The sequence below is a fragment of the Ambystoma mexicanum genome, chromosome 6q, assembly GCF_040938575.1.
Source record: "Ambystoma mexicanum isolate Mex_15411 chromosome 6q, UKY_AmexF1_1, whole genome shotgun sequence".
In the NCBI taxonomy this organism is placed as follows: domain Eukaryota; kingdom Metazoa; phylum Chordata; class Amphibia; order Caudata; family Ambystomatidae; genus Ambystoma; species Ambystoma mexicanum.
The window spans coordinates 1,178,640,930-1,178,667,508 of record NC_090937.1 but is presented as its reverse complement, the minus strand read 5'-3'; the positions used below and the strand labels follow the sequence as shown (position 1 = coordinate 1,178,667,508).

Genomic DNA, 26,579 nt, shown 5'->3' with positions numbered 1-26,579 from the left:
ACCCCAGACCACCAGGAGACAGTGACCACGGATGCCTCCCTGGAAGGGTGGGGAGCGCACACCGAATATCTGCACGCGAGAGGCCTTTGGCTCCCGACGGAGAAGTCCCTCCATATCAACGTCCTGGAGCTCCGTGCAGTGTTCTGGGCCCTCAGGTCCTTCCTTCCGTCCCTCAAGGGCAAGGTGGTGAGGATCTTCACCGACAACACCACCACCATGTTTTACATCAGGAAACAGGGCGGAACCAGGTCCCCAGCGCTGTCCAAGGAGGCGCAGGACCTGTGGCATTGGGCCGTCGCCCAAAGGATGTTTCTGGTGCCGTTTCATCTCGCAGGGATAAAAAAACACCATCGCCGACTCACTCAGCAGGGAGCTTTGCTCGTGCCACGAGTGGGAACTACGGCAGGATCTAGTGGATCGCCTCTTCCGACGGTGGGGCACACCCCAGATCGACCTGTTCGCGACGGCGACGAACTCCAAGTGCCGGAGGTTCGCCAGCAGGTTTCCCCAGGCGAGGAGCATGGGCGATGCTTTCTCGTTCCCCTGGGAGGGCCTGTTCCTCTACGCGTTCCCTCCTTTGCCACTGCTAATCCGGCTCGTCAACCAGCTCAAGAGGTCACGGTGCAGGATGATCCTCGTCGCACCTGCGTGGCCGAGGCAGATATGGTTCCCGGACCTTCTGGACTTGTCAGCGTCCCCGCCAATCAAGCTGCCGGTGGACGCGGATCTACTTTCCAGGGAAGGAGGCGCCATCCTCCACCACGACCCGAAATCGCTGAACTTGCAGGCCTGGCTCCTGCAGCGCTAGAGTTTGGAGGATACGACATACCGGCCGACTGCAGAGAGGTTCTTGAAAAGGCCAGGGCGTCCTCGACTCTTAAATGCTACGGACACAAATGGAAGAGGTTCTCTGTCTGGTGCCACGCACAGAAGATTAACCCTCTACGGATTAAGGCTCCCCAGGTACTGCCGTATCTGCTGACGCTGGCCAAAGCTGGACTGGCACACGCGTCCATCAAGATTCATCTTTCTGCGATCTCCCGATACACCAGAACCACGGGCCGGACGTCCTTGTGGTCTCATCGTCTGGTGAAAGAGTTCATGAAGGGACTGTTCAGATCGTTCCCGCCGGTGAAGGCTCCGGCCCCGGCGTGGGAGCTCAACGTGGTGCTGACCAAGCTCATGGGACCTCCGTTCGAGCCTCTGCACTCGGCCCCGTTGAAGTTTCTGTCGTGGAAAACAGCGTTTCTTGTGGCCATCACCTCCGCACGACGGGTGGGAGAGATCCAGGCCCTTTCATGCAAGGCCCCGTACTTGACTTTTCACGACACGAGGGTAGTGCTCAGGACGCACCCCTCCTTCATGCCCAAGGTACCGTCGGACTTCCATCTCAACGAACCCTTGGTGTTGCCTGTGTTTTTCCCGTCGCCTTCGTCGCCGGCTGAGAGGACTTTGCACTCGCTGAATGTGGCTAGAGCGCTGAAGTTCTACGTGGACCGCACGAAGTGTTTTCGGAAGACGTCACAACTCTTTGTGAACTTTGGACCTGTCAATCAGGGGAAGGCTCTCTCGAAGGCTTCCATTTCCAGATGGCTCTCCGGCTGTATCATGTACTGTCATCGGTTGGCAAACCGACCGCTGCCTGGCCGTCCGAGAGCCCATTCCACCAGAGCGATCGCAGCTACCACGGCGTTCCTTTCTGGTGTGCCCCTGCTGGACATATGCAGGGCTGCTACGTGGAGGTCGACGCACACCTTCACGAAATTCTACTGCGTCGATCGGGATTCCAGGGAGGAGTCCAGGGTCGGCCAAGCAGTGCTGCGCAACCTGTTCGCCTGAGGTGAGCCTGGTGAGGAGGTAAGATGCTTAATGTTGAGTTTGATGTACTGCTTAATGTTGAGCCTTTGCCACCTCCCGTGGTTGTGCATGTGTGTACTGCTATGTATTCTTTATTCATGAGCATGTGAATCCATGCCAGACCCCATGCTGGAGAAGGAACAAGTTACTTACCTGTAACTGTTGTTCTCCAGCATGGGTCTGGCATGGATTCACATGCGAACCCTCCCGCCTACCCCTCTGCGGCTCTTCACTTGGTCATACTGCCACTTCACGTGCTTCCAAATCTGAAGATGGCTGCCAGAGGCGGTGCTTAGGTAGAGGGCAGTCATTGGCTGTGGTCAGTATGACGCAGAGACCAGTGATTGGTTATTACTACGAAAGACAGATCAGAAACGAAACTGATACTGGTTTTTTCTTTACCGAGGATTCCCAGCCTGACGACGGGGAATATTCATGAGCATGTGAATCCATGCCAGACCCATGCTGGAGAACAACAGTTACAGGTAAGTAACTTGTTCCTTCTGCAGAGATAGGAGTCTTTAAAGTTTATTCCTGAAATAGGGCCTCATTACGACCCTGGCGCTAATGTGTTAATGGCGCCGTAAAAGGCTGCGGCGCCGTTAACCCATTAGTGCCTGATTACGAGGTCCCTTTGCGGGACCCGACCTTAACGGCTGGTCTACACCAGCCGTTAAAGTAGGGACCCGCAAAGGGACCTTGGTGCTAAGTACGCTACCGCAATTTGCAGTACCGTACTTGGCGCCTTCCCCATTCCCATTGAGCCCTATGGGGCAAAAATGGGAATGGGGAAGGGCCATGGTGGAAGGGGGAATTACCGTCCTGCCAACCTTGTAATGGGGTGGTAATTCCCCCTTTCTCCAGGGCGGAGTCGGTAAGTTACCGGCATGGACCATGGTGCTATTAGCACCATGGTTTTCCGCCTGGGTTGTAATGAGGCCCATAGTCTTTGTGAACAAATGGCAGTTCCTTTTGTCCCTGGGTCATTTTTCTTTTCTTTAACTTCAACTGCTGCCAACTATCATTTCCTTCAGAGCATGGTGGGGTTTTCTCCCTTGATTGAAGTTATATTGCCCCTTCACACTTCAGGCTTCCTTCCCTGGGATCTTCATTGTCAGGGTCCCAGCAGAGACGAAAGTCTTTTCAACCCTGTAATTATCAGTATCTGTAATGACAGTATCTGCTGAGAGAGAGCCCTCCTTTTGGTGCCACCCCTCCAAGCAGAAAACCCTATTTTTCAACTTGCATCTCCAGCCACCATTGTTTTAACTTTTCATTTCTGATCTTAGATCCAAAATTAAAGCCAGCCGGTTGCATAAAATTACCCATGTTATATAATCTCACCAGCAACAAACCCCTTCATATTGACAAAGACTGGCAGGCTTTCATTCACCAGTGTACTGTTCCAACACACAGGTATTCGTTTTTCTTTAGTTTGCAAAAGCCCATTTTTTTTACACGTGATGCAGCTGGCCTTCCTTTTTAAATTCAACTTTTCATCTCCAGCAGATGTACACACTGTCTGCAGCTATAGTTATTCTCTTGAAGTGCTGGAGTTGGTCTGAAGCACGGATACATTGAAGCAGGCATGGCTCAGCTAGTTAGAGTCTCCCTCTGAACAGCTGAGTTTTGGGTACTTTTGCAAAGAAAATGACTGTTTCCCTGTGTAAGTCAAAATAAAGTTCCTGGTTGATTTTTTTATTTTTTTATTTTTCGAGTTGGTTTGACAGGGCTTGTCAATTCAGAATCATGCCTGTTTTTGCTGAGGCAGAGTGAGACACACAGGGCTTGGTTGGGTTTATTAATCACAGTGGCTTTAAGGAACAGAGGGAATTAGCGTCAGAGGCGCATTTTTTTTTAAAGGTGAAAAAGGGTTTCTTTTCAATGGAGATTTTGGCTTTTGCAGCAAAGCAACGCTGCTTTTTCCACTTTCTTCCTTTTGTTTATGTAGGAACCCACTGGCAATCTCCTTTAATGTGCCCTCTGGTTCCATCCTGCCCGATGTGTGCCTGGCAGGACGGTGCAGCAATTTTTTGTTGTTGCAAAACGCAGTTTTGAGCCATGGCCCTCACAGGAGCCAGCGCAACCCTTTTGTGGTTGTTTCTGTGCAAATGCAGCTTAGTGATGTGGGGCAATGCCGTTCAGTGGGTCAATATATCCCACAGTATTTGTACAATGCGTTCTCTGTTGCTGCTCCTATTCCTCTGCCACTTCCTCATCTCTGGCCCTATCCCAACGTATTCCAGTCTGGTGTTCATCTCAAGCAAGAGTTCTCCCCATACAGGTACACTGGGGTACAGCGAATAGTGGGGCGGAGAGGTCTGATACTATTGTGTGTTCTGATGTAGTCTCTTACTCTTGCAGCTTCCTGTAGAGGAGGACCCTGTGGAATCCCTCCCCGATCTTTCAGTTTACCTGATCAACCCCAGCTTCTTTTAATCTAGGGGAGGTTGGGTGGACAGGAAGGTCTTGTTCCCGCCTGAGTGGCCCCCCAGCTTTACCTCAGATCAGTGTGCATGGCAAATGCGGGTTATCTGCCAAAATTAGAAGTCCCCAAAACTGATTCAGCTCACACTGTCCACTACTCCAAAAAAGCCTCACGCATGATATTGCCACAACTGTAATAAAAACACTGACCCTATAGTGGACAGCACAGTGGTCTGTTGGCCTAAATCTGGCAGCTTTATTAAATGTAACTTTCCACGATCCCCTCGGGCATTTAAAGACTAATTTGGTGACCTCATTTTCTGTGATGTCACTGATGCCTACGTATGCAAAACTAAGTGTCCTTTTACCAAAGAACACTATGACTGGACAAATTATTGGCGTGTTCTGCAGCGCTCATCTGTCTTGAAGTGAGGCCTTGCGTTCAGAGGCTGTCACCACAATTCCCAAATGGACCCTACGCTGCTACTTGCACCGATTGCATTATGATTACATGAATGGAAGGAATTCCTCGATCTGTCTTTCTCAGGGTGGTGACGTTTTGCAGCTAATTAACATGGCCATCTTAAATAGTGATTCGTTTTAAGCAGACTTTTGCTATAGACAACAGGATTTCGTTTTCAGAATGTTTTGTGATTTTAAAAAAAAATATTTACGTGCTTTGTTTCTCAAAAAATACCTTTTGCACGTGCACAAATTTAATTACATGAATACATGCATATATATTTATAAAAACATTACAATCATCACAGTAGATTAATTCATCATATCACACATGTAGCACCTCTTGGCAACTAGATATTTTGATCAGTGCTTTAAATGGGCAAGTACTTGCCGTTCCTGAGTACCTGCACTTCTTTTATTTGAAAGACGTACTTCCATTTATCTGCACTTTTAATGGGCGAGTACTAGCACTTCTCACAGTAAGCAGGTACTCTGGGATCAGGTACTCCCTATCCCAGAGTACCTGCTTACTGTTGATATTCTCCTAGATTTCAAGCACTTATTTTGATCAAGTCGTCTTCTGTGTATTTTACAATATTTTCAGGGCATGTATGTTGAGATAAACGATCCTTAGCCAATAATACATGCGTACATTCCATATGGCAAACTGGAAGGTGGGTGCACACTTTGCTGTGTATGTATGCCACCATTTGGAAGAAAATGCAGCAGTGTTCACACCCTTCGCATGTTCTTTACCTCTGAGCGGAAAATAAACCCATTTGCGTGCATTTTCATCTTCCATTACCCATGCCCCCCTTTCTCTTTCTGCCAGCACCGAAGGGGTTAACAGGCTCGGCCGCCGCGTTTCCGATCCGGTGCTGGGGTTTTCTGTCATTTGTGGTTTCAGAGCAGGGGGTGGTGTTCCGCATCTGAAAGGGCCTTAATGAATGCTGTCAGTGTCTACACGCTAATGGTCTGGGGATGCAGAGCTGCCTGCTAGAGAGGGCGGCAGGGATACCGCGCACGCTGGCTGCAGTTTGCTTCCATTGCCATCCTTGTTCCCCTCCTGCCCTGTCTTTGTGTTTTGATTGGGTTTTTGGGCAATCTGTGCCCGTAGAATGGGCTTGCAGTCATGTGTGTGCTTTCAAGCCTGCTTGCCGTAGACGGGCAGCGCGAGCATGTGCGGCTGCCGTCGCGCTAGGATGCACACCCCTTCCCTGATGTGTAGTAGTGCTGCTCTGCGCCCCGTTGCCTAGACGATCGCTTGCTTTCATTGAGGATGTCTGGCCCGCGCAGGGAGTTTGATGTCAAGCAGATTTTGAAAATCAGATGGCGGTGGTTTGGGCACCAGACTGCCCCCCCTGCTGCCGTAGGTGACAGCCAGCCAGGAGACTTCTGGAGCCGGGCACCGGCGGAGGGACGCAAGTTCTTGCACCCCGGGAACCTGCCCTTACCTCTGGCGTCCATTGGCTACCGAAGCCCCCCCGAGATCCAGAATTCGACGCCCTGCTCTCCAATGGCCTCGTCCTCGGACCTCGCCGCGTTTGAGTTCAGCACGGAGGGCTGTGGTGGCCCTCGCTGGCTGGAGGCGCCCGAGCCGGAGGACCGAGGAAGCGAAGACGACGTGGAGGAGTCTGACAGCAGCAGTTCGTGCAGGTCAGGGCGCTGCGCGAGCGGCATGTTCGTGCTCGTGTTGTGCACGCCGTTTGGTGTACTTTCGGGATGTTCTAGTTCCAAGCCGCAATATTCCCCTGGTGCCCTTGCCCTAAATATAATGCATGCACAATGCGAGAGTACACCAAATCGATTATCGAATAGGGGAAGTTGCCGGCTCCCTGCACTTAATAATGTGAACACTCAAACGCCCCATATTTCATTTAAAGGAACGGTGTCTGTTTTAGCATCCCATCAAAGCATGGTCTACCGAGAAGTTGTCGTGTTCCAAATGTGCTGTTTGTTGCGTTGAACAGTGCCTGCACGCATCCACAGTGTTTACTCGCCACTATTCCCGGAGCGTGGCGACCGTAGACATTGCGTTAATAATACGACTGTATATACTTCCGGAGGACTTTGGATTGGCACACAGCATGCTGCTTCACCGTGTCAGTGTTGGAAAGCAGTAGCCCCCGGGTGCCTTTTGTCACGAATGGTAGAAGCGAGCTCAGGGCTGCTGCTCTCCAGCAGCTGAAGCTGTGCGATAAGGAGGGCACCGGCTGCAGCGGTGCTGGCTGTTCAACCCGCAGAGGAGAGCCCGCGCCCCTTCCAGACGGGTGGGTGCTGGCCCATGGCAGAGGGAAATCATTAAGGGCGCGAGGCGTGTACGCACACGGGCCTATGGGTAACACTGATCTAGCTCTGGGCACTGCCGCGTGTGAGCAGGCAGCATTGACCTCTGCAGAGGGGATCGCTAGCTTGCTAATGATGGGGAGGTGTCAGCCTCTGATTAATGTTTGCCCATGTATGTCCTCTCCCATTCAAGACTGCTACTGGAGTCTGCATTTAAAAATGTCTAAAGGGCTTCCTTTTTTGTTTGCAAAGTGCCTAAAAGCGTAGCTTACTTGAGTAACCTGCCAGGCACAGGATCTAGGTCTATCGCCGTTTCATGCCTACATGTGGCGCTATCTCTCGAGATCAGCAAAAGTGGATTTCTTTTTAACATAAAAAAACCTTCGCAACCGGAGTTTATCATCATAAACCTGACAGTGGACCATTAGACTCACTGTCCAGTCAGATGATAGGTTCCTGTTGTTACTTGGCTAATAATATCCCAGTTTTACCCGTCTAATCGTACCCGCTTCATATACATAACGAAAGCATTTGAATTGTGCCATGAAAATACATGTACTTCCAAGTACCTGATGAAGGTCATTTGAGCTGGAAGCTGGTATGGATTCAGCGCTTGCTTGTAGTTTAGTTAACTTGACGCCAACAGCTTCTAGGAGCTACTTTTGAACCCCAGGCCAGCTAGTGCCATGCAAACAAACCTATGTGGAATTAACTCCGTGTGTTTGGCAATTGGCATGAAAGAACATTAGGTCGTATCTAGGACACATTTATAGCAATGGGTCAATTGCGGCACGCGCTGTACTAGCTATTCTTTTCCCAGAGGTAGCACCTGCCCACTGGATGATGCCTAGCCAATCTATGTGTTAAAATGTTCCGACCTACACAACCAATTCGACGGAATTTCTCAGTAGGTGAAATTGAATTCAGTGAAATCTATGGTATCGTATGCCCTATACACAGGATCAGCTTTTAGCTCCTGAAATCTTTATTCTCATATATGAAATGGTTAACTGGCTTATTATTGTACCACGACTATACATTTAGCTGAAATTCCTTGAATAATTTTAGAAATATACACTTCAAAATGCTTTATGGTCATGCATGAAGTCCGCGTTTGGCTTCGAACGATGAACATTGATATTAGAAAATGTTGTGCACAGTATTGGTATGCCTACAAAACTTAATTTCCAGCTTCCACCGTCAGGTTTATGGTGATAAATTGCTCACGCAGCTTTAGCGCATATTACTCTGCGCTAAGAATAGGAGCCAGTTTAGGGCTGTACTCTGTGTGCAGCGTGCATTTGAATGGTTTGTTGCATAGTGACTCTTGTGTGTTTTGGTCATCTTTCCGTCTTGTGGACACGTGCAATTAAATTGATAGACATTTTTGGTGCTGACAATAAATAGCCTGTACATGAAACATTGTATCTCGCTAATGCATTTTGAAAGAGATTTGACTTCGTCCAAAATATTTTTTTTAATCAACATTTTTTACCAGCTGAAAAGAGTAAGGTATGAAATGCAGGTGTGCTCCAATTGTCCTTTTTAGAAAGAGTACAGGGATAGCGAGAATAAAACAGGAAATCTAATGCATTCCCAGAAGGAAAGTGCTTTCTACCCATAATTCATGAGGTGTTTGCCCTAGATGTCATGCCAAGACGCACCCTTGTTTCTGGATTTTCATTATAAGAACCCGTCACTGCAACATTTTTCTCTTAGCAAAGTTTTCTCAAAAACATTTGTTAGCACTACCTGATTCATTATTTTGTATGCACTGCTATACATACTCCTGGGCGGTTTGCTGAGGAGCAAACCCTTGTATCATAGGAACAACCATAACACTATCACAGTCTGAGGTAACTTCACCCCCTTAATAAATGCTTTAGTGAAGATTAAAAACGGGCAACCCTTGCTATCCAGAAGACTGCGTCTCTACTCTGCCTCTATAAAAAAACAGTTTATGCTAGAAAGAGCATGAGACCAACGCCCATAGACTATTGCAGGGATCTGCAACCATTGGCCCTCATCTATTTAGGACTACAACTACCATCAGACCTTGACAACTTAGGCAATGGAGAGGCATCTTGGTCGTTGTAGTCCAAAACATATGGAGAGGCACATGTTGCAGACCCCTGGACTATTACAATAGCTTTTGTATGTGAGCCATGAGAAAAGGGATCCAAAAACTGGCCAGAATCTAAAACCAATCTGCTCCACCTAAGGATATCGGATTTTAGTCACACCTATCCTCAAAACATTCTTATGGATCCATTACAACAGAGAATGAAGTTCAGCATCCTCTGAATAACGCTGGAGATGTACGCAGGCAAATACCCTGGCTACACACAAAGCTAGTCAGTCCCCCACTACATCTCTACCTGGGCCATAAAATCCAGCACCTTAAAAACAGTCTTCCACGGGAACCTGAAAAGAGCAATACATAGAGTAAAACCCCTCGATGTTCAAGCCCCATGCTTCTGGAGCATTCCTTTTAAATAGAAAAAAACACGAAAGTAGGCCCTTCCATCTGAGCTTTTCCAATGTAGAATTTACAGCCGAGGATCCTCATTCTAAGACTAACACTCCAAGTGGCCCAACACCGGATTTAGTTTTTCACCAAAACCATTACCCCAGCCTGAACCATAAGCTTTCAACCCAACCTGAACGGCTAACGGATAACCATCCTGGAAGCCTACAGTCAGATAACAACCACCATTGTAAGCCATGCCCTTCCTCACTTCAAATCCATATGGATTCACCTTTTTGCCAAACGAGAAGGTACCAACTGAGTTTCCCATTGCATCACTGCTGACGATTGGATGACCTCCACCATGTTCTATAGGGAGGACAACATGCACCACTAGCATTCTCTGAAATACATCAGTAAATAAGTGTGTGTGTGTTTTGCTTTGTAGCTTTGTAACCTAACTGCGTGATTTTGCAAAGGTAGCTTTTTTGTGGTGTCTCATATTCTGTGTAAAAACACCCACACTTATAAAACATCTGGGTCAGCGATCCTTCTAAAACATGCCCCCACAAACTCAATAATAAACTAGATAACTTGCACTCATTTATCTACTTGCATGCTTTATAAGGTGCCACAGGTACAACAATTCTGCATCAGAGCTGTGAACTCAGATGGGGGACGTATGAGGAGGCGAAAGGTGGCTGCATTCACAGCGTAAGCAGTTTTTGCATTCTTGATGCCAATGCATTATAGTAATATTTCATGCTTATATGGCACTTCATGCCAGACTCCCCCTAATTCGAAGTGCTGTAATAACAGGTGTTATTATTACCCTATTATTTTTGTTTAATGGTACCAGATTTATCTTTCACGGAAATACTGAAAGGTTAAGTCGGCCCTGTCGTGAGTTTCAAACCTGCAAAGTGCAGGCTGCTCTCTTACCAAAGACCAATGTTTTACCCATGTGCCTATCCACCGTTGCAATACATTTTGCATATAATAGACATTTATTTTTTGCATTAAGTGTGGCCAAGCTCGAAAACATTTGGACTTAATGTGGCCACGTACTCTATGCAGTGGCTGTGATTCGAATAATGTTTTGGCTGTCCTGCAGGTCTGTCAGCTGACTAAATGTTCCTTGGTTTGAAGACCAGTACAGTAGCTTTAACGTTTTTCTGGAACAAATGGATGTGAGGGCTTTCCTAAAATACAACAGTAGTAGATGGGGCCCCCTTTCCTCTTCAAGTAAATTGTGACAGGTGGGAATGCCCCCTTTGGGTCTTTAGTCCCGCCCCTTTTGATAGGCTTTCGATGTGAATTTTAATATCAAAAATGTTTGATATCAAAAAGATATCAAAATTATATGAAATGTATATTTTTATAGGAAGTGTGTTTTGATATGTGTTGATATGAAAAGGGTATCCTTTATATCAGTTTGATATCAAGTTTATATTAAAATGATTTTAATATACAGTTTATATTAAAATGTTTTTATTATGGGAGAGTGTGTGTACGCTGTTGCTTGGTCGAGGGCATAGTAAGTTGTGAGAAGTTAGCCAGCGAGTGTGAGGTGTTGGTGGCACTTTGATGACACAGGAGTGGGTTGTGGCCTTGATGGTATGACATCATGATGTTATATAAAGTTGGCCATTGGTAAGCCTCGGAGTAATGTTATATAAACTTTATATTATTTCTATTTTAAGAAAAGAAAACAAGAAAAATGTGGTATCAAAAAATTTGGTATATGAAAAATTTTTATATAAAAAAATGTTTATCTACAAATGGTTTAAAAAATATGATATCCACATTTTTTTATATGAAAATGTTTTGATATTGGTTGTTTTGTTTTATATTAAAATTACTTCGGATTCATTTTTATATCAAAATGAAGTTTTTGATATCCATTTTATTTGTTGATATCAAAGTAAAAAAAAGTGACATCAAATTTTTTAATATCAAAATTAAAAATAATTTTTATATACAAATGTTAACTAAATGTATATCAAATTTAAACAAAAAATAACCAAATTATTTCAAATTTTTTAATATCAAAATTAAAAATAATTTTTATATACAAATGTTAACTAAATGTACATCAAATTTTAAACAAAAAATAACCAAATTATATCAATTTTTTTATATCAAAATAAAAAATTATATACTTTTTTGATATCCAACATTTTTATATCAACATATTTTTTAATTTTGACATCAAAATTATAGCTGGCTTTTTAAATATCAAAATTACTAAATGTTGATATCAAAATTAAATTGAACAAAAATTATATCTAAATTATTTTGAGAAGCCTTTGAATAATTTTATATTAACTTTATATTATTTTTATATAAATCTGGATACATTTGCTAAGCCCTGAATGCATTTTATCTAAACTTTATATAATTTTAATATAAAATTTGATTGAAAGGGCCGGGTTAAGGCTAGGGTGACACAGGGGTGGGCTTTAGAAGCCGGATATTTAGCTTTTTGCGACGGGGTGGAAAACCCAGAATTTTTTGAGTTAACCAAGGGCCATTCAGAAAATGGCGACTATGATCAGCTATAGCTACGACGCTGGTAGAACACCTCCAGGAAGTCCCGGGGGTTCCGAGGATAGTTATACCCCATATTGTTTTATGGATAATGATGATCTGGAGATTGATCAGGACTTGCTGACGGAGCGTGAGACCGGGGAGCTCTGTGAAAAGATGGCTACACTTTTTGTTGACAACAAGCCGCACTTACTGTTACGGCTGCGGGGAGTCTGTTGGAGATTGCATACAAAACATTAAGGAGCATGTGCCCATAACAATGGCTAATCTGAGGATGGCGACCTGGAATGGCGATGACACGATTATGGCGCAACCAACAGCGTTCGATGAGGGCGCTGAAGACAGTGGATATGAATCTATGGTTTTGCAGGCTGCCGCGGCGACGACACCAGAGACGGATTATGCCCTACTGCCCCATGAGAAAAAACGGACGGCCAAGCGCCCAGAGTATCGGACGGCATGCTATCCGGTAAGTATGTTTTATAGTGATTGTGTGTATTTTTTAGGGCGTAAGAAGTAGTCATAGTTAACACTGCATATTTGTTTTGTTTCCAGCCTTTAATCAATAAAGTGGACAGCATTTAGGACAACCAGGATGTAGCAGAGACCATCAATATTTACTGCGTAGACTGTTCAAACCAAATTGAAAACTCTGGGGCTTCTGAAAATGTCATGTGTAAGGCCTGTGTTTCGCTAATGGAAACTGGTAGCGTAAAAAAGATACAGTTATGGCGGCTGTGACCTGGATCGATATCATGGCTATCGAAGGTTTTACGGCTGTTGGTGTAAAAACATGTTTAAAATAACACTTTTACAGATGTTTCTCAGGGCGCAACATTGATGACCCCCTACAGGATGCTCACACATGTTTGGATAAAGCTTACACAGATAATTCTCTGTTTAAAATATGTCACATGCTGAGCTCTAAGCGCCTTGTAGAAATGATGCGATTGACGCAGGTGCTGACACAGCTAAGGGCTGGGTATGGGATGGAGCGATGTGTAGCTAAAACATTATGGGCGATAAAAATGGCGAATAATCCTCTCTTGAAAATGAAGCAGTTTAGCAGGTGCTGCCCGATCTGTGTTAGAATCATTATGGAGAAAACAGTTTGTAAATGGGGGGATGAAGTATACCAAAGACAGTACGGTAGAACAATGAGCATAGAACCCCGTAAACTGACCTATGAGGCCTGAGACTGTAGATGTCTTCATATGTATTTGCGCTTATTTGCAGGAAATAAAAAATGAACATCTGCTGAAAAGGGATCAATTTATTGTGAAACCAGCAGTTGGATGTGTACAGCAGTTATTGTTGGAGCTACTTAAAGAGCGGCTGGCTACTATATGTCCAAGGCTGCTGTGTTATCTGGAAGCACCAACAGCGGTAACAATCTTTTATGCATCGCAAACATATGCGTCAACAGCAGTCACCCACTAATGGACAACTGCTGGCAAAAGCATCACAAAATAGGTCACAGCGATTGATGGTTGCTGGTCAGGTTCTCATTGCGAGTAAATGTGGCCAACCTGCAACAAAGTTTTCAATGTGTTAAAGGTCACTGATTGTTTGACAACGAACTTTTATGAATTTAGGTCGAAAGTCTCACTATTATGTATATCTGCTTATCGACGCAGTGAGAAACAGGCTGTGTATGAAGTAATTGATGATACATCAAAATTTGTATCCGAGAAGATCGTTGTGCAACAGGTGATAACTCGAGTTATTTAATGTGAATAAAAACACGTTTTAAATGTGAATTAAAATATGCTGTTTATAGAACCTGGTTGTGTCATTTTATGTTGAACGGTTACGGAGGGCAAACACACCCTTTTTACAAATATGATGACATAAAGATGTCAAGAGTTTATAATAACACCTGTGAAAATAAAAAATTCAACATTTGAAAACACAATTTAAAACCAGTCTCTCTAAAAGTTGATGTTCCCGGGGGGCGTGGCTAGCCGAGGACCCGAGCGGACGGCTCCTCTGCATGCTCCGTGACTTCTATCAGCCCCCGGAACCCTAACTCCCTAAATAATGGGTTATTTGACGTGAGAAGCTGATATGAGAAGCTGATATGCTCAATCCCTCGGGCATCTAGAGGACTGGAAATCGCTCGAGCTCCGACAGTATTTTCGGAGATAAGCGATTTCAGGCTGTGCCCTGCAAAGGTGCGCACCTAAAAAGGTGGCCGCAGGAGACTCCGTATGACGAAGAGGATGGCGGAGTTTCTGGAAAGCGTGGCCCGGAGCACCCTACCTACCTGCGATTAATCCCAGGCGTTGTTTTGTTCTCCTGTGTTCCGTTGCGGGCGAGGGGAAGGTTGACTGGCGGACCTCCCTCCACCTTCTGCTACGCTCCGGGGACGGCAGAGAGTGAACCCGAGCTGCAACCCGAAAGTGGCATATCCCTGGACCGAAGGCGTTGCCCGGCTGATGCGGCGGTCCTCGCTGATCTCCCAGGCACGTAGGGGAGCGGCGTTCTGCCGTGGAACGGAAGACCCTGTGCATTGGCAGTTCAACGCTGCACGGAGGTGAGCGGGCTAAGGGGAGAAGTGCCTGAAGGTAGCAACAGGTGTCCGTCCCGGAGAGGGGAGGGTTCGCCGGTGACTCCTGCGACAAGTAGCCGTAAGGGTGCAGTTATAAGCGGACGAAGTAGAACTCCACAGGATCCGGTACACTTGTGCCTTTCTTCAGCCCATATTGGAGTCTTGGCAAGCACAGTTGTCCAACGCTATGGGGAAAGGAGGCGAGCTGTCTGATGGAGGGAGATATTAAAGCTATGGTATGCCGGGTCCAGCATTTGAATCGATGCAGAAAGTTCCCAGCAGCCTAGATACACTTCGGGCATCCCTGGGCTAAGTAAAGAATTAAGGAAGCACTCATGAAAGGACCTGAGGGAAGTCGCTGCTGAATACAGCCTGTTGACTTATATTGTAGCAGGGCATTGGCTTGCAGAGAAGTGAAAGAAGACATCGAGCAGCATTGTGGATCTGGATGTTGGAGAAGATTTGGGACACGCTGGGGGCATATGAAGTCAGCGGTGCCCGCTTGAACCTGTGTGAAGCTACTTGGAAATCTAACTTATGGTATGAATGGTAACAGAGACAAACACCTGGTTCATTGGTGCTCCCAAGAGGCAGGAGGCGATATACCTATCTGAGGACCACAAGATGTATGCAAAAATAACTTCGGCTCCTCAAACCTAATCTAGTGCCGCAGTTAGAATAGCGTGCACAGCCTAAAATGTCCAAACAAACATCAAAAGCTAAAAATCAAGGCGCGGGTGATATTAAAGCCATGCTACAGACAGTTGATGTTCAGAAACGCAATCAAATGCAGGCAGTGGTCCAAGTGCATAACCCCCCTTCTGAAGGGACAATGTCCATTGAAGATCCGCTATTCGGAAATCGGACCTGCTGGAAATGTTGGTAGAACTCAAGAAGGACATAAAAGAAAGTGCACCTGACTTAGCAAAGTCCATCGCAGACCTTAATAAAGGTGTCCTGGCAGTGGAAAAAAGAACCGATGAGGTTGAAACGGTGATAACCGAACACCGCCATGACCACGATATTTTGGCCAGTAGGGTCTTGGAGCTGGAACAAAATATGGAATGGGTACAGAGCAGGAGGAGGTGGAAAACCGATCTAGATGAAATAATATTCGCATTCGCGGAATTCCGAAGTCAGTACTTGACTCTGACCTACAACAATATGTTATTGAGCTGTTCCGTTACATCCTGAATGTAGAGGAGGACAAATACATAATGTTCGACCGGACACACAGGGTCTATTCAACTTACCAACACACCAGGAATTTGACCCCTGATGTTTTAACTCGGATACATATATTTCCACTGAAAGAGGATATTATGCGGGCAGCTCGGAGAAAGGAGCCCATTAAATTCCGCTCAGTCTCAATCCAGTTGGATCGAAAGAAACTAGGTCGATCTCGTCTGCGGGGACACAACAAGGAGTCCAAGCCTCTGGAGCCCACCTGAACTATTGCCAGACACTGGAGGAATGGGCCAATACACTCAAAGTATAAATTAAAGAAATTAATGCTGAGAGGAAAGGGCCTCATACCTAAGTAGGGGGGAATCTTTCTTTTCTATTCTTTAGTGGAGAAGTGTGCAACATATATATTATATCTTTGACACTTTTCAATTGGATCATAATGAAAGGAAGCTATGGCTAAAAGATAACAATGACTGAGTTAACATTTGTCTCATTGAATGTGCAGGGACTTAATTCCTCAGTTAAGCGGAAATCCATTTTAACCAGGTTGTCTGACATGCATGCGTCGGTGGTGTGGTTACAAGAGACACACTTACTCCCAGAGGAGGGGCTGAGGCTGAAACATAGAGCCTTCCCTATCCAATATAACGTCCATTTTGAAAGACGTTTTGTAAAAAAGGATTCGGAAGGCTGTTATCTGATAGTAGGAGGGAAACTGATGGGACAACTTGTGACCTTGATTTCACTTTATGCCCCTAATTCGAAGCAAGACCATTTTCTATTGAATTTGTTACCCACAATTGCGCAAGGGGAAATCCTCCTTGGATTTGATTTTAATGGAGTGAATGTTGCGACAATGGATAAAACACTCCCGGCCACCTCCAGCGACCACGCATTTAGGCAGGCTCTGGCAAAACTTTTAAGAGAATTGCGGCTCCTAGAATCATGGTGTTTCTTTAACCCACAAAAGAAAACTTACACTCATTATTCAGCAGTACCCAGGGGGTACTCTCGTATCAATATGATACTCATTTCCGAAAAGGTTGTCCCACAAGTTACAGGTTTGGAAATTGGGGTACGCTGCCTCTCAGATCATGCTCCAGTGCTTCTAAAACTAGAGCTAACTTGCTTACAACCACAACCCCATAGATCCTGGCGACTGAATGAAGTAATGCTAAAAGATCAAGTAGTCCGGATAAACATTGAACAAACACTGCAGAATTATTTCCAGGAAAATGAAACACCTGGGACTGATTGGCCAATTATTTGGGATGCAAGTAAGGCGGTTATACGGGGTGAATTTATTGCACAGGCATCAAATTAAATTAAAAGTAGGGAGAGGGTAAAATGTAATATGGAAACCGTTATACAGAAGGCAGAAGAAATATACCAAAACCGGGGCTCACAGAGGGCTTGGCGGGATCTAAAAAAGGCTAGAGCAGCCCTAAAAACCCATCTGGCAGATGATGCAGCACGGCTTCTGATACAAACAAAGCAATTTTATTACATACACGGGGGTAAAGCTAATCGATTTCTAGCTGCTAAATAGAGGCATCAGAAACTCGTGAATCGAATAACCCAACTTTGTGATGACAAAGGGGAAGTAAAAAGGGGAGAGAAAGAGCTAGAGGAGGATTTGATCTCATACTATACCAATAATCTAAAACAGGAAGAATTAGATAGGGAGGAGCAAATTGCGTTTTTGAGTCAGATACATTTACCACAAATTAATGACCTAGATGGGCAACGATTGGAGAGCCCTATAACAGAAGCGGAGGTGGGGGAGGCTATAGGAGCATTGAAAAGACACAAAACTCCAGGTCCAGATGGGCTAAGTAATGCATACTATAAAACATTTAGAACCACTCTCATAAGGCCCCTAACCTGTCTATTTAATTTCATTAGACATAAAGGATGCACATCTAGGGATATGGGCCTGGCAACCACGATATTATTGCTAAAACCAGATAAGGACCCACTAGATTGTGCAAGTTACCGGCCGATGTCTTTACTAAATGGTGACGCAAAACTTTACTCTATGGTATTGGCCCGGAGACTAGCATTGATACTCCTCGTATTATAATTCACCCCGATCAAGCGGGATTTGTGCAAGGGCGGCACACGTATGATAATATTCGCAGAGCTATCAATACGATAAATTGGGGACGAAGAATGCGCCAGAAATTCTTGATAGTAGCCTTGGATGCCTCCAGGGCGTTCGATAGTTTGCACTGGGGCTTCTTGCGCTTAACTCTTGAAAAACTCGGATGCTGTCCAATATTTACACGGATGGTAATGGCCAACTTCACAAGGCCATCTACTAGATTAATGGTTAATGGTAAACTCACTGGTATTATCCCCATCCGGAGAGGCACAAGACAGGGATGCCCGTGGTCACCCCTGATCTTTGCCATGGCCATGGAACCGTTCGCTTACAAGGTTCTTAATTATCCGGGAATCCAGGGGGTAGAAGGTGGTACTGCAGGCCCACAGAAAATAGCGCTCTATGCAGATGATATTCTCCTATTTCTCCAAAATACTGCAAATTCTCTACCAGCAGCGATGCAATTATTGGGGGATTTCACTAGGGTCTCAGGATTCCACATTAATTATCCCAAATCCAAAGCTCTCAACATTACAGAGGAACCGCAGCAAATTCAAATCTGGGAAAGGCAATACCCTCTTACGTGGGAACACAATGTAGTAAAATACTTAGGGATACACTTAACCCCTAAATATGACAGATTATACGGAGATTATATCCCGGGCCTTCAGAAATCATTGGTAGGGGAATTAAAGCGGTGGCAATTGCAGGAGTTTTCTTGGCTGGCATGCATTACAGCAGTCAAGATGACCCTGCTCCCTAAATTTCTATACATAGTGGGTACCCTATCAATAAGAATGCCAAACCCAGCAATCCAAACATTGCAGAAGAAAGTGATGAATTTTATTTGGAAAGGGAAAAAACCGAGAGTCCCCAAGAAAGTATATATTAGACCACAGGTACTGGGGGGTTTGGGAGTCCCAGATTTTCGTAAGTATCTATGGGCAGCTCAGGTGGCTCCCATGCTGCAATGGACGGCGAGGGAATCTCCAAATCAATGGGTCACTCTTGAGAGTTCGGCGACCACAATACCACTTGGGAATCTTGGTTTCTTAGCTGCACGACATAGAGAGAAACGGGGCCAACTTTTAGAATCTACTAGAGCTACCTTGTGGTATTGGGATAAGGTTATAAGAAACAAGAAAATCAAAGGGGGGGAGGGACCTCTCACACCAATAGCTTATAACCCAGAATTCTCCCCTGGAATGCATGCTAACTTCTGGGCGAATTGGGGGGTAGAGAAAACAGTATGACCCTAAGAGACCTTTACGTGGATGGGACTCTTTTGTACTTTGAGGAATATAAAACTAAATTTAATATACCAGAGCGTGAATGCTACCATTATACTCTACTCAGACGTTGGGTTTCAAACAAAAAGGAGAGAGAAGGGGCTAACAGAAACCCCTCTTGGGCAGAACTAACGATACAAGAAGGTCAACCGGACAAGGGAATAACTAGACTATACTGCCTGGTGGGGGAATGGGATCTGGAGGGACATCTCAGCTATATGCAGAAATGGGAAGCCGACCTGGGGAGATCAATCGATGGAGACACATGGGGCCGCATCTGGCACAGGGCTGCCAAAAGCTCCAAATGTACCTTGATTAAGGAAGCGGCATACAAGCTTTGTCTCCGGTGGTACATGACGCCTGTGCGCATGCATGCCATCAACTCGGAGTACCCAGCGACGTGCTGAAGGAATTGTGGACAACCTGGAAACCTTGTTCATATGTGGTAGTCCTGTCCACTAACAAAAACCTATTGAAAAGAGATCTTGAGTCACATTAAAGATATAACAGGCGTGGAGCTCCCCTTCGACCCGTTGGTGGTGCTCGTGGGGGAAACAGTGGAGGGATGTTATGCTAGCTCAGGACCGACGGCCGCTCTAATCACACACATGCTGAGTGCTGCTAGAAACACTGTCGCACAGTTGTGGAAGAATGAAGAAGGGCCAATAGTAGCTATGTGGTGGGTACGGTTGTGGAAGGTAATGGCCATGGAAAAGGTGACAGCAATAGCCTACGGCTCTTATTCAAAATACTTAAACACTTGGCTACCACTCACGAATTTATGAGTGACAAGGAGAAGATATACTTTAAGCCCAGACTACTCCGCACAATAACTATTATCTGATGAACTGAAGGACCAAAATGACATGATCCTCTTGAATGGAATCTCAGGACATAATAGCACACTTTTTCACCTTTTAGCTATAAAAGAGGCGGGGGAGGGGTTGGGAAATTGATTTTTTGTTTCTTTTTTGGTTATTACTCATGAGCAATGGCACTGACTAGTACTGAAGACCCATATGTGGGTAAGGAAGAACTGACATGTAATACATATCTGTTTTGATTGTTCTCCGATGGCTATAAGTTTATATTGCTCCACAAACTTAATTAAAGTTGTTAAAAAAAAAAAGTTGATGTTCCCAAGCACAACATAGCTGATGCCATCTAATTACCAAGTGATGTGCGTTATTATACATATAATAAACAGGACCACCTAATAAAGAACAAGACCCATTTATGAATTGTAAAAATGTGTAATTTATCAAAAAGATATACTTAATACAGAAAGGAAAAATACACGTGTAAAAAAATAAACATGCCGCTACAAATATCCTAAATCTCAGATACTCCATTGTGAAATGTAAAAATGTTTTATTTATAAAAAAGATGAACTTAATACAGAAAGGAAAAATACACTTGTAAAAACATTTACAGTGATTAAAAAAAAATAAACATGCCACTGCAAATATCATAAATCTCTTGACACTCCAATATGAATTTTAAACATATTTTATTTATAAAAAAAGAAACTTAATACAGAAATTAAAAAATATGTGTGTAAACATTTTAATGTAGCAGAAAAAATAAACATGTAGATACAAATAGTGAAAAGCTCAGACGCACAACTCGATGGGGCCGCGGCACTATTACAGCAGAAGCACTGTGAAAAAGCAAGGGGCGGGTAGATATTCACGTTAAAATATTTAATAGTCATAGGGGTGGGTCAACCCGTCTGCTACCAGTGTTCTTTTATCAAACACAACTCTGAGCATCTTTTGTAGAGTGACGGTTTTAATTTCCCACAGTTTTTTATCACACACTATACACAGATGTTTAACGACAATGGACTGTGGGGTGTCACACGCATCTCCCTGTACAAAGGATTGTACTAGAGCGTAAGTGATCCAGATACACAAATCTAAATTCCTCGTAATGTTCCACGCCGAACATGTTTTATAACTTCTCTGATAAGTTTGCAACCTTTCCAAATAAACAGGTGAATCTGGCGCCTGTGCGGCTGATATCTGCAGCGTGCCTATTGATAGTGTCTGTATATAATCAGTCGTGCCTTTTTAAAGATTTTAAATAGGCGATGCCTCTGAGCTCGAGATCTAGCCCATTTTAAGTTTTGTCTCCTGTTTTTAGAGCGCTGTCGAAATATCCGCCTCCGCTTTGAGCAATTAGCCCATCTGTAACAATGTGTTTGTTAGCGGATCTGTTTTTAATTTCACTGGATCTCCCACAGCACCAGGCGCTATGGACGTTTCACAAGGCGTATCAGAGACCCCTACTACGACTAATGGGATGTGTTCAACAACCAGTGTATCGGTTAGTGTAATATTAACCGGCAAACCCATACCTGTCCTACACGACGGCTTTGCTAAGGCGTTAGAATCAGCACCCAGGTGCTCTAGTAGCATCAAAACAACCCCTTCTGCATTTTCAAAAGCGCTCGAACCATAGATTGAATAAGCTGCTTCTTTTTACAATAGGGTTTTTAACTTTTGATGAGGCTCAATAATTTCTTATAATTCTTTTTAAAGTGGGCTTTTTTTTTCTTGTTCTTTTGAATAACCGCTACACGCTCACACGTAACTGAAACGTTATTGACCCCCAAAACGGTTCCTGGACCCCACACCGTGATCACCTTCATTTTACGTGCCCTGTTTCACTATCCAAAATTATACTGGGCTCATCACGAGGTGTTCCAACAGGTGTATTGGTTTTAGTGTGTGATGTTGATGGAACCTCAGCGGTCGCAATGCCCTGTGGTTGAACACTCTGCAGCAGCACATTTGAAATATTAACATCTGCATCGTAGACCTCTTCATCATTGTGCACATCGACCCCTTGATCATCATCCGAAATATCAATAACATCTCCATCGCTATTCACACAGCCCTCCTGAACACCAGCAGAAGTTTCAACCCCAATCCTGTGCACACGTCCCGCTTGAGCTTCCATCAAAAATATTAGAAACAGCCCCTTTCTGAACATCAATAGAAATAATATTAGCAAGATTAACATTGTGGTTGCCCCCGCGTTGAACATCAGAAGAAACAACATTGAAGCCTCGGTCATTGTGCGATAACTCTTCCTGAACATCAGCAGAAACATGAACAGGGCCAACACTGTAGTCACTTCCATCCCAGTATACACAAGCATCTGGGGTATCAAGGGGTGGTGTATTAATAGCCCCAATATTTTGACTCGTAGCCACATTGCAATTTATAACCGCATCATCGACTGTATTAACAATGCCAGCATCCTCTAAAAGTGCCTCCAGAGATATAGGACTGTTAGTAGTCCTCTGCATATCAAATATCTGCACTTCCAACTCAATTACAGTGTCATCCTGCATAACAGGTGTAGCGCCATCATGTATATATGTCATATTTCCCTTATTCACAACCATCCCAATGGCTTCCCATATATGTCTTATATAGCAGTGTCCATCTGCTCATTTGAAAGATGCGAACATATGTCCTTGCTGGGGTTTCTACTGCATTAAATATGTAATCTACATTTTTAACGCTGTCCAGGCTGGTAATGTTTTTTGGTCTTTACCAACGTATACATTCTGCAGAGCATGTTCTAATACATCTGTCCTGTTGGCCAGCACAATCATATCGCTTGTGTCAACCCCTAACTCTGCAGCCATGTTTGTACTACCCTCACTCCTGGAATTATTATTCTTTAGTCGCTGTTTAACCCCCCGCCCCCATGGCTGTCTTGCCCCAGCCGGATCATTTTCAACATTATGCATTGCATTTTGCAGCTTAAAATATTCAGAATCTACACCATCAACCCCACAACCCTGCTTCACACTGGCACTGTCCTGTGAAGGTGCACTTTGAAAGGAGGCTTGCAGCCCAGAGTCATCGAGAGATCTGTCTGAAAATGTGTGAACACTCACTCCTGCACAGACATGGGCTGTTTGAATATTTAAATGGCCGGTAATATCCGTCAGAGCCCTCGAGCGCCCAATCGCTGAGGGAATAACTCCATGATCACAGTTTAAAACCGGAGCTTTCCCTATTTTGCCCGAGGGACGCCAGCATGCTAAACGCTGTCTTGAGCCGGTAGAACACAGTGAGATAACCTGCATGCCTGGACCCCCTGTTATATAATCATTTGCCAGCCCATTTGCAAGTTGCAGACGGTTCAGTGCTAGAACAGTACAATAGTCATAAACAACCTTCGGTGCCTTACTGCCTTGATCGCTCAATGGCCCACCAGACACTCCAGCGGGCATTGTAAAAACTCCAGAACCAACAGGGCCCTTTGATAAATTCACAAAAGAACTCTGCGTCATATGCCCCCCAGATCCATTGGGCTTTACTGCTGCAACAGCACTGTCGGCCCCCATCCATGGGTCGCTGAAACATTCCAAAGCTGTTGATCTGTGCAAAACGGGCCCACTCCGGCCGGCGTTACAAAAACACCCGAACCAAGTGGCCCCGGTGATATTCATAAAAGATATCTGTGACGGGAGGGCCCCCAAATCCATCGGCCTTTGCTGCTGTAACAAAAACATTAGACCCTGTCCAGGGTCATCATCCAAGATTTGTTGATCCAGAAACAACAGTTTGACCCATTCCAACGGCCTGAGATGTCCACCGCCACAGGCTGTTTTTCCAGAAGCACCCTGTTGCAACATCCAATTGTTAAGAGCCATTTATGTAAAAAACATAAAAACATAGTCCGCACCAACATATTAAACCTGTATAACAACCAAACATAGGGTCCTGAAAATTAAAATGTCAATCCATACATATATATGTATACAGTGTTCATTCATTTACCAAGAATGGCGCATCATCGCACAGGCACTTTGAATATGAAGTATGCTGATTCAAATCATAACGTGAGGGTTATGATGGTGTTTCACATCAGCAGGTCCAAGCATTTGCACTTTATAACAGTTAGCACTTTACCTATTGTTCATCTATAGAGTATGCTTCATTAATGCACTGGCACTTTTTGAATATGAACCATGCTGTTTCTAATTGCTATTTGATGATTGTGGCTTTGATTTTCATTAATGGGTTTTAGCATTTCAGCACTTTATAAAGAATAGGCTGCCTCAAATCTGACATATATGCTGCTGCCTATTAAAAGGTATTTTATTACACTATACTTTTAATAGGCTCACTTGTAATTTATATTGCATTTGCGCTTTAGATAGATTTTCGTATTTGCACTTTGGAAAAATATGTAGATAACCTATTAATTGGCACTAAGTTAACCTATGGAAATACTTAGGCACACAGAATTGTGCGTCATTTGAAATTGTCAGAAATGTCCGCGCTGCAGCTATATCTGTGGCCTCTGCAACACTCCGAAACTTGGGGCGTAATGGTTTGATGTTTATCAAAAACCATTTTAAAAGAAAGTGCATTAGCGCTGAACACCATAAGCTAATTGCACATGTTGCAACAAAAAGTTTTTAATTGGGAATTGAAAGCACAGCTTTTTTGATCTTTGGGCGGATTTCCTTGCCTCATACAAAAGTAATTTAAGCATTTGACTGCTGGGTGAAATTATTTCATGTACAGCACTATTCGCCTATCGGGCGAATTTACCAGTCCATCATGGCGACATCATTTACACCGTTGGAATTCAGACCCAAGGTGATCACATGATTTGAACCAACAGGAGGAAGGGGAGGAGCCTAACGCTCGAGCCACTTTATCATTTAAATTGGTGTTTTTCACGAATGTGGATGTTAATCAGCCTGAAGAAGCTTGGTGAAACAAGCGTAACGCGTGGCGAACTTCCACCCTAAGGGGGTGAGTGTTTTTTAGACCTGTATGCCATGGGGAGAGGGCACTAACCTTGTGTCCACCCTGATAATGCTATTTTGCATGTCGTGTTGGTTATGTGTCTTTTTAAACTAAAATAAAGACTATTTTTTCACTAGATATTGGTATGGTCATGTGTGCAAGGGACTGTGTCTGACACGTTGTTTTGGGGAGTTTTTTGTAGTGCTACAACTCCCCACCCGCGTGTGTTTTTTACAAATATATATATATATATATATATATAAATTGATCTCGGCTACAAAACTTTATTAATGTTTGATCAGCGCCACCTTGGCAGAAGCGCCATTTTATAAAAGTTGCAATTAAATTCTCAATTCTTGGCACACAATAAATAAACCCACAGTGCAGCTCTTAAATGTTTAAAAATACTAACGCTCTAATGCAGCCTTGACATGTTTTTCAAACACCCATGTGCACCCGCACAACCAACACAGACAATGGAATCATCACTGCCGCCACGCCTCTCTGTGATCGTTCTGTTGTCTGTGCTGTCTGTGACGGTCAACTGCGATCTCCAACAAATTTAAAAGAGCTTGCAGCGAACATATTTGGTATAAACACTACTTCAAAATACATTTCTGCATCACGATATAAAAGGTGTTGCCTATTCCCTTTGTCAATGTCTTTTTCTTGTAAGCGTGTGCATACAGGTTCAGGACATGGGTGCATACGGTATAAATTTTCACTGTGGTTACTTTAATCAGGGCTCACCACACCTATTCGCTTTGTCACGGGTCCACAATTAAAAACCACACCACACAAAGCGCCTATAGCGTGTGTGCACAGCTGTTGTCCTAGAGCCAAAAGTGCTGTGCACTTTATAAATACTTATACATGTCTAATGCCCTCTCCAACCAAAACAAATATTTGTTTTAAAATAGCAAATGTGTTATAAAATACAACCGTGGCTGCTTTAAGCAATCTTCCCTGTGTCCATATAAATGCACTGTCTGTTGGGTTTTTCAATGTCTTTTTTTTCTCCTTCTAAAAATGTGCTCATTTGCACCATTGTTTAAAGCAGCATTTCCGTTTTTAGCCTCATGTGTGCATAGACAGAGCTCAACATTTAAAAAAAAAAGTTTACTTGCATAAAACCACATGGTTTGTCACATTATTGTGCGTGCTATGTCAGCACTGTATGTGGCAATAAACCCTAGCCCCAAGGCTTTCATTTTACACAAAGAATGTCCCACCCGGTGGAAACTACGTAAACCTGCTCGACATTTAAAAAACCTTAATTGCCAAAAAACCCTGCATGTCAAAGACCCTCTCCAGCAAAACAACATAAAATGCGGATTACAAAATGACCTTATTGTGCCGGGCAGATTCCAGAGACAGTTTTTCCATTTCCAGGCGCACTTTAATTTAAAATATATAAAAATGCAGACTGCCAGTTAATTCTGACTGCAGCTAAAGAATACACACATTTTTGTTTTAAAGGCTTTTGCACCATTAAATAAAAATTAACAGGGCTAGATTCTAGAACATACACTTTTAAAATGGTTTTCACATCTTGTTTAAATATTTGACACTTTTAAAACAAAGCTATTTATTTACAAGCTTGCAGTAAATA

At 44.1% G+C, this 26,579-nt stretch overlaps 1 protein-coding gene across 4 annotated transcripts in view; it reads left to right on the top strand.

Moving 5' to 3' along the window:
• Positions 1–26,579, top strand: part of KLHL5 (kelch like family member 5) — a 1,021,700-nt gene that overhangs the window by 339,022 nt on the left and 656,099 nt on the right. For 2 of the 4 annotated variants that reach the window (XM_069631790.1, XM_069631791.1), the window contains exon 1: positions 5,648–6,402. The exons of 1 other annotated variant lie outside the window; for it this stretch is intronic. In XM_069631790.1, the coding sequence (XP_069487891.1) occupies positions 6,026–6,402 (377 nt within the window). In that variant the 5' untranslated portion in view covers positions 5,648–6,025. Of the gene's footprint in view, positions 1–5,647; positions 6,403–26,579 lie in introns of those variants that run through there. One more of the 4 variants, XM_069631789.1, reaches the window with a different exon arrangement.